The 17,592-nt window shown below is 47.4% G+C and overlaps 1 protein-coding gene across 2 annotated transcripts in view; it reads right to left on the reverse strand.

Moving 5' to 3' along the window:
- The window catches only part of BIVM (basic, immunoglobulin-like variable motif containing), a 446,759-nt gene that overhangs the window by 89,995 nt on the left and 339,172 nt on the right, over nucleotides 1-17,592 (reverse strand). For both annotated transcript variants that reach the window (XM_069637055.1, XM_069637056.1), the window contains one exon: nucleotides 2,886-3,018. In XM_069637055.1, the coding sequence (XP_069493156.1) occupies nucleotides 2,886-3,018 (133 nt within the window). The remainder of the gene's footprint in view (nucleotides 1-2,885; nucleotides 3,019-17,592) is intronic.

The following is a 17,592-nucleotide window of genomic DNA, read 5'->3' on the forward strand; positions in this document are numbered from 1 at the left end:
CCCTCCTGCAACAGGGCCAGGGCATCAGCCTTCTTGTGTCATGCGGCAGAAGTCCAGGATTGGCCCAAGTTTATACCAGAGTTCCCGGTCATACGGGGACAGGATGGCCAGTGCGTTGGTGGCCTTAACGGTGGATGCCGCAGTGTAAATGATGCACTTCCCCATCGCATACAGCTTCTTCCCCTCCTGGTTCGGAGGCACCATGGAGGAGGATGAACGATTTGCTGAACGCTTCCTGGAGGCAGCAGACATCAGAGTCTGGAGAAGGCTGCGCTGTCAAGCACCTAGGGGACGAGTCTAGGACCCTGTACTTTTTCTCCGGCCTGTCTCTTTTGGGAGGGGCAGTATTTGGCATCTTCATCAGGGCCAACGCTTCCTCCTCCCAAACATTGACCAGCAGCAGGATGGACAGGACTGTCCGGTGTTGAAAAAGGAACCCCTCCTTTTCCTCCGGAACCAAGAGAGAAGATGCCCTCGAGATCATGGCATGAAAGGAACCAATCTCGTCCGGGAGTGATGTCCTGGCAGGCTCATCAGTGCCCACAGGCTCCCCGTCAGCTGGGGCATAGTCATCATACTCATCCCTATGTGTTGTGTAAGTGTCCGTCCCGATGCCTGTGTCGGTGCGCAGTGGCTCCTCTACCACCGGAGTTAGCGGCCTCTGGGGCAGTGTCGATTGTGGCTGCGCCGGCTGGTGCCTCGGCCGTGCAAGGCTGGAATGTTGCTTCGGCCCTGGAGGGCTTGGCCTGGGAGGGCTTCAAGCTGGTGGCCTAGGAGGGCTGCAGACTGGTCCAGGTGTTGCCAGCAACCTCTGCTGTATCTCCGAAAACCAAGGTGTGGAGGGTAGTCAGAATGTCCAGAGACATGTCCCTGGACATGGGTGCAGGTAAGACTGGAGCTGCTGGCAACGGCTCTGGGCTTAAGCGCCTCTGTGGCTCAACCGGTCCATCTGCGGGGACCCCTCCTGGGACAGAGGGCCGATACCCCCTTCATGATCCAAATAGTAGCCTTCGGGCAGCTGGTAAGCTGGTAGTCATTGGAACTTATGTAGATGTGCACGGACGTTCAAGGGGGGCTCCCTGGGCATTGGAGACATCCTTACAGGCCCAGCAGGAAGACAATGATCAGCAGCAGCTCCTTCACCTTGCCCAAATCCTTTGGGAATGAGGTGACAACGGGCACCTGTACCCCGATAGGTTCGTCAGCCGTAGTCGACGGCGGAGTCGATGCAGCAGCTGGCGCCCATGGAGGAAGAGCCACCCTTGGGTTAGCTGTCGTCCTGATGAAGAATTGATGGTCAACTAAACAGGAGCAGGCAGGGTTGTTAACAGAGTCGTGCTTGTCCACAGGATCATAGCCGTTGTTGGGAAAGGCACCGGCGATAGAGTCGTCGACAAAGATGGTGTCTTGGATGACGAAGAAGTCGTTGACAGAGCCTTGGTCTTGTTTGACGAAGGTGTCGACAGAGCTTTCGATGACCTTCATAGACTTGTTCCTATAAGAGGATCTGTGTTCCGAAGGGGCCAAGGTCTTCCTCTTCGAGGGCACCCTCCCAACTGGCAGGCTCATGTGGACAGCAATGGAGACAGAGATTGGGTCATACCCGAACTAGGTCCTGCAGCCGCGCGACCATAGCAGGGTTATCAGCGCAATGTTTAACCTTCTTTTGGATCCCATGAGAAGGAGCTTCCTCAAAGGACCTCAACCTCTTCTTGCCAGAGGGAGCACGATCATGGGACCGGCTGGTCCTGGAGGAGGCATGATTGTGCCTGGGGTTTGAGTCAGAGGCCTTCCCCCTCTTTGAGCCACGCCGACAACCTTCGATAGCAGTCCCGCTTCGTCTTTGCCGGTAATCCATGGCAAATCTTGCATCCGTCCTCATCGTGGTCAGGATGCAGGCAATATAGGCACTTGAGGCCCAAGTCAACATGTAGCGCAGATTTTGAAAAGACTCCTCTTCTCCTCCGACATCGTCACGGTGCAAAGTAGGCCCAAGCCTTGGCTTTTCAAAGTTTGAAGAGAAACTCTGTTGATGATGGTAGATCTTCGCCAGCAACGGGTCCCCACTGCCTTAGTTTATAGTTGGTCGACAATGGCCAAATAAAAAGAAAGATCAGTCTTGATCGAAAAAAAGTGCAAAAAGGCAAAATTACTCAAAGAGCAGATGAGAGGACTCCCAACACTGAAGCGTGCGGGAAAAATCTGAATATGGCCACCAGGGGTGGAACTTAGGCAGACGACTCATTGGAAGGGGGCAGTATGACGCAAAGGACAGTGATTGGTTAGAGAGTATAAATGCAGTTTTCAGGCTATACTGAAACTACTTTTCTTTTTACCGAGGGTTCCCAGCCTGAGGACGGGTAATATTCATGAGCATGTGAATACATGCCAGACCCCATGCTGGAGAAATCAACGTAACATATAATCGATATCAATGAACAAGTCATATCACACAGGAGGCATGTCAGACTGGACCAGGTGCATTTCAGGCTGGACAGTCGGCATTTCAGGCTAAAAGAAAGGATGCAGTGTCGTCTATGATGGAGTAAGAGACAACTTGACATGGTTCAGCGAAGCTTGAGCTGGTCTGCAGTAGGCTGGCCAGGGTGTATAAAGGACAAACTAGAAAAAACAGGCTGGTGCGGGCAAGTGAAAGGTGCAGGGGAGGTGTTGCAGGGAGAATGGCAGGCTCTGCTGTGAATAGAGGGACGTTCTAGCAAAGAACACAAGCAACAGTATACCAATTGTTTTCATTAATAGATTATACTTCATGGTTTCTAAAACAATCTTGCATTCCACGTACGAATCAAAAGGAAAGAGTGCATGTTTAATTTACTGGTCGGCTCACGGACGAAGGATAGCAGGAATAACAGCTAAATGCTTACCTGTATGCTTTGCTAGGCTTCAAAGGAGTGGCTTCAAATCCAATCGGGCAAAAATAGTGATTCTGGCAGTGGTAAATATAAGCCATGGATTCATCTTTCAATCCTTGAGTTAATTTTCCCAATGCACCAACAGCTGTAATCGACAAGCAGTTTTGAAGCTAATGTTACACACATTGCATTTAGCTTTGCCACAATAGTTAAACTGGTTATTTCCATGATCGTTAGTTGTGAAGCATGTCCCACTGTTAAACATGTTTGAATGTGAGTTTGTAGAGCCATTTCTGTTATTTATTTAGCTGCTATTACATTCACTATGAGCGAAACCAGAAAACAGAAAACAGAGATGTTGCCGAATAAAGCCGTTGACATAAAGATTCAGCTGGAGGTACATCAATAAAGATTTCAATGTGGAGACGCATAAAAATGTGTATAACAAATAATACCTGAAGAAAATTAAGTTATTTATTGCCAGTGTAAAAAGAATAGGCAAACTTTGTCACAGGCAAAAATAATATTTGGAAACCATGCATTCCCAATAACTGTTCTCAAAAGGGATATTATTTGATTCTATACTGGGGAAGAAGGTGGGAAGGTTTAGGGGGATTTAAGGGGTGGAGCAGGTGGGCATTGTGCGCAGGAGTGGTAACCTTGAGAAGTCAATACTATCAAAAGTAGATGCTCCATCTTTTCCAGTTAAAATGTTGACATTACCAATGGCAATGACAATGACATCTTTTTTATCTAAAAGGTAAAGCTCTGGTGATATTGTGGCCAAGTAGTCCCACAGTACTCTTCCCCTTAAAGCACTCCTCGCTCTTCACCCTTCATCAATGACATCTTTGGGTTACAACCCTTTTTCTTGCTATCCTGAAGTGGGGCAGGACCCTGCTCCTTATACTCTTCTCCAGGCAACATAGTCACCATCACCCTTTGTCTTGCAGCACCCCATGGGGCACACTATTTGCCTCCATCATTTGGGTGGATGACCCTTCCCCCATAGTAATAACGTAATTATATGAAATATCAAACAACTGTTTTTTTCTGAAATGAGTCTGTTAGGGAGATTTCTCACACACGTGCTTAATTCACTCTACCTTAGAGCCATCCAGCTCTTTTGCTATATTTTGGGGCTTTGAACTTTTCATTTTCAATGTGCTTTACTTTTGTGTTCCTGGATATGGAGTCCCACCAACTCCATAGGCATCATCTTTTTACTGTGTGTCACACAGCACCTTTAGTGCAGTGACACAGGGTTGTCTTTTTTCAGACCCATTTTAAACTCCATTTTCTGGGACTGACTACTGTCTCCCAGAACATGAAAAGTTGCCATTGACTTTATTAGTCTTTTTAAATTCACAGACCCAGCACACACTATCTTACAATAGAGTGCTGGAGGGGTTAATACTTATCCCCTTCTGTCTGATTCTCATGTAACATTTTTATGTTACCCTTTCTCCAAGTTTTGGCTGGCAGCAGTGGTATCTACCCTTTTTATTTTACCGCGGACTATGAAAATAGTCTCTGGTACCATAGGAGGCTATGGTGGTAGCCTTGAACTAAACCCGGTAAACCACTTTTATTTTAACTTGGTTCCGTTTGGGTTTTTTCACCATTTCTTTTTGGAAAGGTCCTACTTGTGTTTTTCTCTGCGCGCCAAACCAGGCTTGGTTCCTTTGTTCGCCGTCCTTTGGCGGGCTTCTGCACAGAAGCCCTCCTTAGGCGCCTGAGTGTCTGGGGTGGACAGGATGTGAGGGAGGGGTTTGAGACTCCCTGCCCAGGGTCTCCTTGGAGACCCAAGTCACACTCTAGTTTGATTGGCTAGGTGGCTGTCCTGCAGGACAGCCACCCTGCTGTGTGATTGACAGCCAGGCTGTGTGAATGGGGGATTTGGAGCATAAAAAGCCAGTCTCTGGGGCTGGAAGGCAGAGTCGCACTGGATCGAGAGAGCCAACGAGAAGTTGAAGGAAAACGACTGCTGCAACTACTGGACACCTGGTGAAGTCCTGCTGCAGGTCCGAATCGCCTGAACTTCGTCAACAGAGGAGATCCGCAAGGAGTCTTCTTCCCTTGAGCCTGGTGGGACCAACCAGCTCACAAAGCCCCTGGACTTCCCTATTCAGCCTGGTTGAATTTGCTGTGCCAAAGGAAACTGGAAAGCCAGCTTGAGAAAGTCCCTTCGTGCTTTTAAGGAGCGCACCTTTTATTTGTTGCTTTGCTCTGTTGCTGGCTTCTTCCCTGGGCAGTGCAGGACCCTCCAGCCGTCCTTCTAGTCCCCACGACTGAAGCTTCAGGAACCGTGAGCCTGCAGGAACTGCCAAGAACAACTGCCTCAGCTACAGCATTCTTCTTCTTTAAGGTACTGTTCAAAATTTGGTCGTTCGTTCCGTCCGGCCGCGGTGAAAGTGTTTGAAATCTTTCGCATCTGCGAAGGCTTGTCCTTCTCTTTTCCTTTGAATAACTTTTCCTCCGACCAACTTCGTTCTGAACAAAGACTTAACCGCAAACTACTTTGAACCGTGATCCTCTGCAAAGACTCTACACCATTAACATTGGCCCAGACCTATTGATTTGAATCCTAGTTGTAGTAGCCTTTTCTATATTGCCCTGCCTATAACTTGTTGGTTTTATTGATTTGTGATAACCTTGTCTTTCCCCCCCTTTTAAATTGCTGGAGTGCCATTTTGCTCACACTTCATTTTGAGCTTAACTTGTCCAGAATTGATTGGGTGTTGTGTAGTGTATTTAGACTATGATTTTCTGCTGCTTTATAATAGTGAACTGTTTTTATAAGTGATTTGTAAATAAATGTATATTCTTTTTCTCAGAAACCTTGGATCAGTGTTTGCTTGAATCATAGTAATTGCTGTCCTTTGTGTAATCTCTTGTACTGCTCATTTTACTCTTGAGATAAGTCTGGCTGCTCAGCCATCGCTACCACTTTACTGTGCAGTACAGGCTTGTACCGAAGGTGAATTTGTACTGACACTTGTAGTCCTAACTGTGGTGGTGTTCCCAAAGGGTACTGCATATGATTCTGCCTAACAGAGTCCTGTAGGATCCTGGCCAGAGCCCTGAAGCACTTCAAATGTCCCATGAGGACTGCCTGGGACAGCAAAAACAGTGACTTTCCAATTATGGCGACACAGTATCATATCTAGCTTGTCTTTCACAATCAGGGAAACTCCAGTCTGGTTCCATCTTATTGTCAGGTCTACCTTTGGGCATTAGGTCTACTGAGGGAAAAAGTCATGAGAACCAGTCACTCCTTGCAATACTCTCAAGGTTGGAATACCAAGTGACTTCTGCCCAGTTTCAAGCTCCAGCCCCAGACATTATGAGTGTTACTGAGACATGGGCTCCTGCAGAAATGTCTTCACTTTCAAATTTAGTTCAACTTAATTATAAAAGTTTGTTTCAATCTCAACAGAGAAGAACATGTTGGGGTGGCGGTTTTATATAAACTTGACCAGGTAATAAGTTAACCTGCTCTGTATTTACCATCATCAGACTCCTTTCCGTTTAAGCTCTTTACTGGCTTCTGGTCATGCATAAAATCTTTTGTACATTCAATTAACATCCTACGGTGAACCCTGGAGAACATGGAGAGGAGTTGGAGACACTCTCATGCCCCAGACATAAAGATTCAGCTGGAGAGACAAAGGATTCAAAAAGGTGCAATTCTGAAAGCAAACAAAGCCTATTTTAGTAAAATGGTTAATGATGTATCTAACAGGGAGCGTGGCCAGCGGGCTCAACATGGAGATGTGATCCTTTTTGAGCTCCCGGGCCGCCAGCAGAATCCTTCAAAATCCTGCAGATAGCTGTTAAAACGGAGCCGTACAGTTACATTAAATAAGAGCAGACATCCGCCACTACAACCTGCTGACGTCGCGAAGCATTCCATTAATCAGATCCCGAGAAATCCACCGAAGAAAATATAGTGACCGGCACTGGTGAGAATCCAAGATGGCCGCTAAGCGCCAAGATGGAGGAGCGGTCACAACGGACTAACACCCTCGGAGGCGGACGGCGCTGTGATACGGAAACGCTGGGAGCCCAGTGGCGTGGGGGGCATACGTGCCTTTCGGTGGCACCTCGCTTCGTCACTGCTGAGGCGGATGCTGGGCGCAGGAGGTACGTGCCCCCTTGAAGACAGAAGCAGCTGGGGCAGACAAAACTACGAATAGACAGCAGAGCCCGATCAGGGACCCAGCAGGCCTGCGGTGGACGCGAGCGGGTGAGCCCTGATTCCCCCACTCGGCGACTGGAACAGACGATGGGGGTCAGAGCAAACCCAAGAGATTGGAATCACAATCGCGGGCGGGCCGAGCCGCAGCATCACTGCCCCCCGCTCCAATACAGACACTCGCGGGCGCTCCGTGTAACGTTGAGCACCCCCTGAGACCCTGCAAATCACGCCGATAAGGAGAGGGGAAGGTGGGGTGCCAGAGCAAGGCATTGAAACAAGGGCACTATTTTGCGGGAGGGGGAGATCGAACCCCCCCTCGGCAAATCACACTGGCTATGCAGGCCCAACATTCGGGCTGAATAACTAACCTGTCATAGACTGCCACAACGAAGAGAGGGTACAAGGGTGGATCCTGAAATAAAGGATACAGGAAACAGACAAATATCCCAAAACGAACTGCCAGTGAAGTAAGAGGCAACCAGAGGGAACGGGACCCAGGAACTGCAAAGTGAGGCAAGGGAGGCCATACAAATCCTGGAATTGAAAAATTGAGAAAGGGGTATCCCCCGACACCCAGTCCGGCCGAACAAAACATCCCCAAGCAATGCTTTCGGCCGGAGCACAGGCTACGACAACCTCTATAATCAGGGGGGGAAAGAGGGAAGGCGAGATTCACTAACCAGCCCAACAGCCGGAGACACCCACTGGTTGTGAAGCACACTAAAACAAGAGCAGTAGAATACTACAAGGAGAGATGCCCATTTAGAGAATAAAGAGCCACACAGTGCACAGCACGCTTGGGATATCAATCTCCCGACAAAATACAAGTAGCACCAAGTGAACCACCCCACAAGACGAGCCAGAACACTAAAGTCTGCACCTTACATAGCAACAACAAGACAGCAGACAATTGCTGCAATGGGCAAGGAAAAGACGACAACAAGAAAAGCGATCAACCAGAGCACAATAGAATAATTCACAACCACTACCCTGCCTCCGCCAACGGAACCAAGCAGATCTGAAGGTACACAAAATCCTGAAGAAACCCTATCCCTAAGAGATGTGATGAACGCTATTTCCAACTTGCGAACATTTATGGAAGTCAAAATGAATGTCATCTCTACAGACGTCTCCCTGTTGCGCCATGATCTCCAGAAGCTCTCATCCCGCACCGGAGAGGCCGAGACCCGTATATCTGTTGCGGAGGACAAGCTGAGAAGTATGGGCCAGCAAATGAACAGAGCACTAGAACGCATTAAGGTACTGGAGAGCAGGGTGGAAGAGGGAGAGGGCAGGTCAAGGAGAAACATCCGCATTCTTGGCCTGCCCGAAACGGTTGAAGGGGAGAGCATGGAACTCTTCCTAGAACAATGGCTTGCCGACCTATTTGCTCCCAGGACCCTGTCGACACTGTTCTCAATAGAAAGAGCACACTGAGTCCCAACGGGCACGCCGGTACCTGGAAGACAACCAAGAACTGTGGTAGCGAAGATCCTTAATTACAGAGATCGAGATGCAGTGTTGCAAATGGCCAGGACAAAGGGGGAGACAACATAACGCCTCCAGGATTGGCTTCTTCCCAGACTTCACTAGAGAAGTGCAGAAAATGAGGCAATCCTTTGACCCCCCTCAAAAAGCACCTACAGACACTGAACGTGAAATATGGCCTCCTGTTCCCTGCACAGCTGAAGATATATCATAATGGCACGACAATACACTTCACTGACCCCAAAGAAGCATGGACCTGGGCTGAGAGAAACCTGAAAGGAGAATGGAATCCACGCAAACGATAAGAAATGAGAAGAAATAGGCCACGGCTAAATGAACTACCAGACAGACCACCCCACCAGGAAATGGAAGCGATACCACAGAGAGAAAATTAATAAATGCAAAGGCAGATGAAAGATGAAAGCATACATGGCATAAATCAAACGAAATTTGCCTGACACAAACAGCAACCAGAAACTGAATGCTGGTGGCCCACAGACCAGCACGGCACAACCCCCCACAGTAGCAAGTGCATACTGAGGTATTCCCAATACCAAAGAGACATAAGCACTTAAAATTAGTTAAATTAGTTAAATGTTTTGTTCAATGGGCGACAGATGCTTCAGTTGGGGATGGAGTATGGGGAGGGGGAATTGGCCGTTACACAGGTATTCAACTGACACTTGGCCCAGCAGGGTTACATCAAACACGGCAAACATGAAGATCGCAAGGGATAGGCACCCGTATACAGCAAGAAACCCAAGGGTCAATTGCCACAGCTGCAAATAAGGAAAAAAAACTCGCCTTCATGACATGGAATTTCAATGGCCTGGGAAAAAGTATAAAAAGAAGGCTAGTAATACAATATATAAATCGGCACGACCCAGATATAGTGATGCTTACCGAAACGCATCTGGCAGGCACGAACTGCCAATTCTTCAAGAGAACCAAGTATAAAACAGCAATCCACGTAGGCTTCTCCATGGGCTCGAGGGGAGTATTAATATTGATAAACAAAAGAACCACGAGCGACATAGCTGATGTAATCCAAGACTCTGGAGGCAGATTTGTTTTCATGCAAGGCACACTATGGAACCAAACCATAGCTATATTGGCGATCTATTCGCCCCCAGCACTCATGACGGCCCTAGTTGAGGAGATCACACCGATAATAGCAAATAACCCGTCAGATACATTGGTAATGGGCAGAGACTTCAATGAGGTGATGATCATTGAGGATCGCACACATCAAAGAGGAAGAAACCCGGCACTGCCAACCAAGCTTGCTAGCTTTGCATCAGCACTGGGCCTGAAGGATGCATGGAGAGACCTCCATCCAGAGGAGAGGCAATTCTCGTTTCACTCAGGTGCACATGTCCAGACTAGATTACTTTTTCCTCCCCGGTGAAAACATACACAAAGTAATGGAGGCGACTCTGGACCCCCGAGGGATATCGGACCACTCCTCGCTCATGATGCTGCTCGAGACAGAAAGACCCCAGCCTCCACCGAAGTGGCGATTGAATGCATACTACCTAGGATTTACGGAACTAACAGAGAAAATCCAAGAAGCAACCGTAACATACTTCGAACTAAACCAAGACTCAGTGGATGATGCGGGAATAGTATGGGAAGCATATAAGGCAACTCTAAGAGGTGAAATTCTGAGCTGGACAACAGCACACAATAAATTGCACCAGCGCGACATGGAGGACGCAGAAGCAGAGGTGAAACGTGCCGAAGCGAAGTTCATAAGCTCAGGAGCGGGGGAAGACAACATATCCTTAAAAGTGGCACACAAGAAGCTATATAACGTTGCGCTGACATGCGCGAAACAGGCGCACAGAACCATGCATGCCAGACTATACGAAACAGGAGACAAAGCCAGCAAGATGCTGGCATGGTTGGAAAGGAGAGAGGAGGGCCACCTTCAAGTACGTCGGATAAGCACCACAAACAGGGAATGGGTCTCAACGGACTCAGATATCGCAGAGACCTTTGCAACCTGCTATGAAAGGCTATATGCCCCACCGACGACCCCGACGGACCCCAACATATTGGACACGCTAACCATTCCAGCACTAAACAAAACACAGACTGAAACTCGAAGCCGAAATAACGGAGGAAGAACTGATGACAGCCATCTCCCAGCTCCAAAATGGGAAAACCCCGGGGCCCAATGGCTTTCCAGTGGAAATATGGAAGAAAATTGGCACCGGAGAAGTGGCGCCACACATGCCTAAAATGTTCTTACATGTAAAGGAGAAAGGAATCCTCCCGCCGGATCTAAGGAAAGCCAATATAGTCGTAATACACAAGGAAGGTAAACCTCCAGATACAAGCAGCTCCTACCATCCAATCTCAACACTGAGGCCAAAATACTGGCAAAAATACTGGCCAATAGACTACAAACAGTGATACCCTCTCTGGTCCACCCGGACCAATGCGGCTTCATGCCACAGAGATCCACGTGAATGAATATTCATAGACTTCAATCTGCCATTGAAAGATCACTGGCTCTACAGGACCCACTGGCACTCCTCACCATTGATTTTGAGAAAGCCCTTGATTCGGTCCACTGGGAAGCCCTGTGGCTCGTTATGTGCAAAATGGGATTCAGAGCCCAATTCACAAACTGGGTCAAACTCTTATACAATGCCCCGACAGCAGAAATCAGAGTTAATGGCTAGTCCTCACGCAACATAGTGCTTGGGAAAGGTACAAGACAGGGATGCCCCCTCTCTGCGATGTTATTCGCACTGGCAATTGAACCGCTAGCGATAATGCTGAGAGAGTCCCGGGATTGGAGGGGGTTCCACTGGGCACAGAACTGGGAGGACAGGGTGTCCCTACACGCAGACAACCTCCTAATCTACCTAGGTGACCCAGCAATCTCTTGTCCCATCGTTACGAATATATTAAACACCTATGGGAGCTTTAGTAGGCTAAGGGTAAACTATGATAAATCCTTGTTATTTCCGATCAAGGGGCTCGATGCAGCAACCCTAGATAACTGCCCATTTAAAACTGAGAAAGAGCAGTTCCGATATCTCGGGATACAAATCACGACAGATTTAATACAATATACAGAGAAAACCCTGCATCCATTAAGGGATAGGTTTGTGGACGATGTGAAGCACTGGATGACCCTTCTGCTCACCCTGCTAGGGAGAGCTGCCTTATTCAATATGTTGGCCCTCCCCCGGTTTTTATACATCCTGCAGAACGCACCACTATATATACCTAAAATATATACCTAAAATAGAATTTCGCAAACTAGATGAGACACTTAGGAAACTGCTGTGGGGAGGTGAGCATCCCCGAATTGCACTGAAAACCCTACAGCGCTCAAAATGGGAGGGAGGAATTGAACTTCCACACCTACAAACGTACTATTGGGCAGCCCAAATGTCAGTAGTGAACGATATCCTACATAACGACCCAACGCTACCACACAACAGAGCAGATACCCAGGCGGAGCATGGGATCACCCCGATAGAAAGCCTCTATCAAAAGAAAACACGTCAAATCACACCCACAATGGCTGCTCAGAGAACGCAGATTTGGATAGACGCACAGACACCTGGGATGGGAAGGGAAGGTCACACTGAGACAACCCCTGTGGCGTAACAAGCATCTTCCGGAACTTAAAGAAATTCCCAAGTGGGTGGCCTGGGAAGAGGCGGGGATAAAGAGATTAGAAGACATGATAAGGGATGGAGAAATTAAGACATTCCAAGCCCAAACGGATGAATTCAACCTTCCCGCCACAGAACACTTCCACTACCGGCAAATGAGACAGGCACTCCCTGCAAGTGAAATAGACCTCCCTAACATACGACACTGCACCCCGATCGAAAGAAACAAAGTGATGGAGCGAATTGACCACAAAATAACCTCTACAATGTACAATGCCATCAACTCATTTGCCACAAAGGAGCTCACAGAACTTAAGAGAAATGGGAGAGAGATGTGGGCCCAATACAAACAGAGGACTGGACCGCGGCCCTCATGTACCCCAGAGAGACAGCAATTTCAGCCAGAATCAGGCTGATCCAACTAAAAATCCTACATAGGATTTACTATCCCAGAGAGGCCTTGCACCAATGGGGAAGAGCGACGGATCCCAACTGTCTACGATGCCACCAAATGAGAGGAAACTTCTTCCATATCCTATGGAAATGTCCACAAATACAAGACTTTTGGCAAAAATGCTGCAACAGACCATCAAGAGTGATTGGCCGCGAGATACCGATGGACCCCAAAATTCTAATACTGGGGATAGATGCAGATATAGAGCTATCACGATCCGAAAAACTCATGTTCGCAACAGCCACAGGCCTTGCAAAAAGGAATCTAGCTCAATTGTGGGGCTCGGCCTCACCACCACAGTATGAGAAATGGGTAACAGATGTAGACATGTGTGTGCCAATGGAAGCGAGAGTGTATACCACAAGTGGGTGCCCAGAGAAAGCGGCCAAGATATGGCAAAGATGGGAGGACAACTGAAGGCATGGAAAGAGGAGCCGTAAAATGCTGAACTGCCGAAAAAAGAACTAATACAGGCGATCGAAACGAATCCAAAGCTTATTAGACGTACCAGCTCTACAATATATGCAAAGAAGAGCCAGGCACCAAGAAGAAGTGAATACCTGTGTGTTTAAATGTATTGATTAAGTGTTAATTAGTTTCCTTTTGCTTTGTTTTGTTTGTATCTCTAAAACAATAAAAAACATTTTATTTAAAAAAAATAATGTATCTAACAAAGCACTCTTTTCTCAATTATCAATGATCTTAGCTATTCGTCACCTGTCGCCTCAAATAATGTTCCATCAGAAACCCTAGTTGAAAACTTGTCGAACATTTTCCTTCTAAAGATAATTAAAATCAGAGAAGTGGCATTCGGTGGCACAAAGCAATGCAATGGTATCGACATCTGACTCTTATTTTAAAACATACTTTTATTAGGATTTCCAGATATATGTACAATACAGAACAAATCTAGAAATTAAGTCCTCAGCGAGGAAATACGTATTTAAACAGTAACAGCATATCTATCCTGTGCTATCCTATGCAGAGTTTGTGAATGCATCCAACCATGAGTAAAACAGAGCAATTGCAGGAGGAAACATGTGGTATCCTGGGGAGAAACGTGAGGAGGTGAACACAAGGTGGCGGTCAATTAAGCAAAGAGATGATGGGGAAACAATGGCGAGGCAGCAGAACTGCCAAATGGCAGCAATGCAGCACGCATATGAGTGAACGTACAACACACCTACACCATGGGAGGGATTCATGTGTATGCATCAAGTAAAGGTTGCCAAATTACTGTATATTTTCTGCAGGAATTCTTAGGCTTAAATTACAATCTGACTCATTATGTTCGGTCAATTCAATCTATCTCTTCTGAAGTTTTTTCAAAATCATAATCTGGAGGATTTGAGTTCCCTTATTGTTTTGTACAAATGCTCAGGTTTCCCACACAATTTCATAGCCCATGAATCCCCAAAATATTGTGCCCCCTTTCATTAAGGAGACCCAGTACTTTACTTTAATTCATAGCTAAGTGCTAGCATTTGTCTAGAATACTGAACAAAGCCTATTTGTCTGGAGGACCACCAGCGTGTGCAGCAGGATTGGCTGCTTGTTGACTCAGCTCTGTTCTTTACCCTTTTTTTGTAGTTCACCTGCATATATTTATTGCTTGATGGGGACCCCTCTCAGCCTGGGGTGGTAGGCTTACCAGGGTGGAAGCCCGAGTCAGTTGTACTACAGAGGGGGTAAAACCAGCCGTTAAGGTCGGGACCCGCAAAGTGACCTCGTAATTAGGCGGTAAGGGTTTAACGGCGCCGACACCTTTTACGGCGCCGTTAACCCCTTACCGCCTGGGTCGTAAAGAGGCCCTCAGTGTTATTCAGATCTGGGTAGATGTCTTATTGTAGGATGCAATCTCAATTGAATGCTTCATCAAAGTTGGGATAAGTTGCCAGGGAAGAAGCCTGTAGATTATGTGCTCACTATTACATATGTTCAGACTGGTTGATTCATGGAGTATAGCAAACCAGATACGGAGAACCTACATGTATTTTTCTTATCATTCTACTTACTCGAAAATAGTTTATTGTTGTAAGACAGGAGTTTCCCCCAACATTTTGTGCGCAATGAGCAACATTTGATTATCAAATGAAATGGTCAGCAACAGCCGTACCTTGACAGAACATATTGGGCCTCATTACAAGTATGCCGGTCTGGAAATAGCAGTGGCGGTAGTTCCGTACTGGCACCTTTTTCTGGAACGGCATAGTCTGAGTTGCGATGCCGGTTACACTGGCACCACAAGTGACCCACCGCATCCGGCAACACGGTTGTTGGCATCTGCGGAGAGATGCGGCAGCCGGGCCTAACATACCGCCATGGCGTTATTAAGTGCACATTCCGAGCATCATGGATACGCAAATTACCGGCATGGACATACCGGTCTCAATGTGAAAACGATACTGGTAACACCGGCATCGCGGACCAGATATTATGTCGATTCATGTGTGTAGAAACATGTCACAGGTGCACAGAATCAGCGCAGGTGGTACAAATGAACAGTGCTACAGCACAAAAGGACCACTCCCACACCCCTTCCAACACCACAATGCTAGCAGTAGCAGTACTGGAGCTGGAGGTCATGCCTGCAGGACTATTACTTGAAGAGGCAGAGGATGCAGTGGATGCAGCAGAGGCGCTTGAGGAGAAGGAGGGCCATCCTGGCCCAGCAAAACCCCATTGTCCAGCCAGTTGCACCACGCAGACAACCACCAATCCCACGCTTAAGGGCCACGCCTTTCAACCTGAGCTAAAGCTAGATCCACACCCTGTACCGGCTAGACAGGGACACCATCATTTATATAGTGGACCTGATCCATGACGACCTGGTCAGCCTCAAATATCCGCACAACCATCCCCCCCTTGCTCAAGATAGTGTCTGTGCTACATTTCCTTGCCACAGGCACATACCAGCACACTGTGGGTGAGCTGCATGGGATATCGCAACCCAGCTTTTCGTGTGTCCCCTTCCAGGTCATTGATGCACTCCTGCGTCACGTTCGAGACCGCATCAGCCTACCCAGGACAGCAGACCAGGTTAATGGCACGAACATAGCCTTTCATGCACTTGCAGGCATGCCCAACGTTTCGGTGCGTTGGACTGCACACATGTGGAGCTTGTGGCCAGGCAGGCAGTTGAGGCTGTGTACCGCAACCGAAAACTATCATTCACTGCATGTGCAGATGGTGTGTGATGCCCGCCACATCATCACCCATTGCTGTGCCAAATTTCCCGGTTCTACCCACGACTAAATGGTGCTGCACAACTCCATACTGCCTCGGTACATGGCACATCATGGAGGACAGCATAACTGGCTGCTGGGTAAATCTAACTACAAGGCTGTGTGCACAGTTAAATGTGTGGGGCGGGGGGCAGAAAACAGAATAGCTTATCTGGCTGCTGGGTGAGTTTAACTATAAGGCTGTGTGTACACTTGATTCATGGCCACGTATAACACCCATCACCAGTGGCTGTGCTCATTGAATGCTTTAATCCATCTTTCATCTCACTTCTCTGCGCTCAGAAAATTATAAAAATAGCATGTAATTTGACAGGTGCCGGATAGGGAGGTTAAAGGGGAAGGATGAACATGAACACGAGCAATGATCATCATTCGTGGCAATAGTACAACACGTACCATTAGTAAATGGAAGACGATAAGTACCTACCTTATTTGTGTGTGCATTAAAAGGTGTCACTCAAGGTGCAACACCGTAAGAGCATGCCTGAGTGCAAGGCCTTGACAGGCGTGTCACAATTTAGGAAATAGATCCAGTGCATGCATGAGAACACCAATTCTGTGCAGCTATAAACTAAATAACTACATATCAGAATGCACCACAATAAATTGAGAACAAGAAGCACTAACACACTCAAGCAAACACAGCACCTGATGCACAGACAGAGTACACTTCCCCACCCATCCACATAACAGCGTTTGTCAACACACCAATTGTCCAGGTCCGCTGCCTGTTAGAACCACACAATAACACATGCATCTCATCAATAAGCAAAACGTTCCCTAGTACATGGGCATCTTGTTATAAATACTTTGTAACACAATTATGACATATCCAGCTGTTGAATTTGTGTCAGTTGTACTAAAAGGGTTAGATGAGCGGTCATGTTGTCTGTGAATGGGCCAAGTCAATGCCACTGCAGACCACACAACCCACACGCATCTGGACATAGTGCATTTCAGGTACCTGAAAAGGGAATATGCTAGCTAAACAACATTTTTGCATGTGCATGTCTGTCTAAGCAAATAAATACTATAGAGCCTGTGCCAACATGACATGGCCAGAAGAATGACAGTGTCCACTTTCTGTTGCCCCCATTCAGGTGATGCTGGTTACCTCCTAAAGGCATGGTTAATGACCCTGTGAGGCAACCACACAACATCCATGAGCAGGCATACAATTGTGCACATGTACTCGGGGCACCATTGAACAGACATTTGGCCTGTTAAAGGAGAGGTTCTGCTGTCTCAGAAGATCGGGTGGAGCACTGATGTACAGCCTGGAAAAGGTGGGAAAGATAATGCTTGCCTGTGCCATTTTGCACAACATGTGCATCAGGTGCAACGTCCCCCTGCCCCCTGACATGGACATGCACTCACCAGAGGCTGACAACAACAGTGATGATGATCAGGCAATTGCACAGTGCCGTGATAGCATGAATGGACATGTCGCACTGGATGAACTTATACAGCACTACTTCTAATCAGCTGTCACACATGCGTCATGGGCCAGCTATTGCACTGGGCACTGAACATGAATAAAAACACTCAAACTGAATAATCAATGTCCAGTCATTAATTCTGTTTGCAACACCAAGTATATTTTGGGAAAAGAAAATATGTACAAATGTGAAATTACTACAATCCTAATACGGTACACCCCAACTATTCCCTCCCCACTCCCCCTTCCCAACTA

Source organism: Ambystoma mexicanum, chromosome 7p, assembly GCF_040938575.1.
Source record: "Ambystoma mexicanum isolate Mex_15411 chromosome 7p, UKY_AmexF1_1, whole genome shotgun sequence".
Lineage (NCBI taxonomy): Eukaryota > Metazoa > Chordata > Amphibia > Caudata > Ambystomatidae > Ambystoma > Ambystoma mexicanum.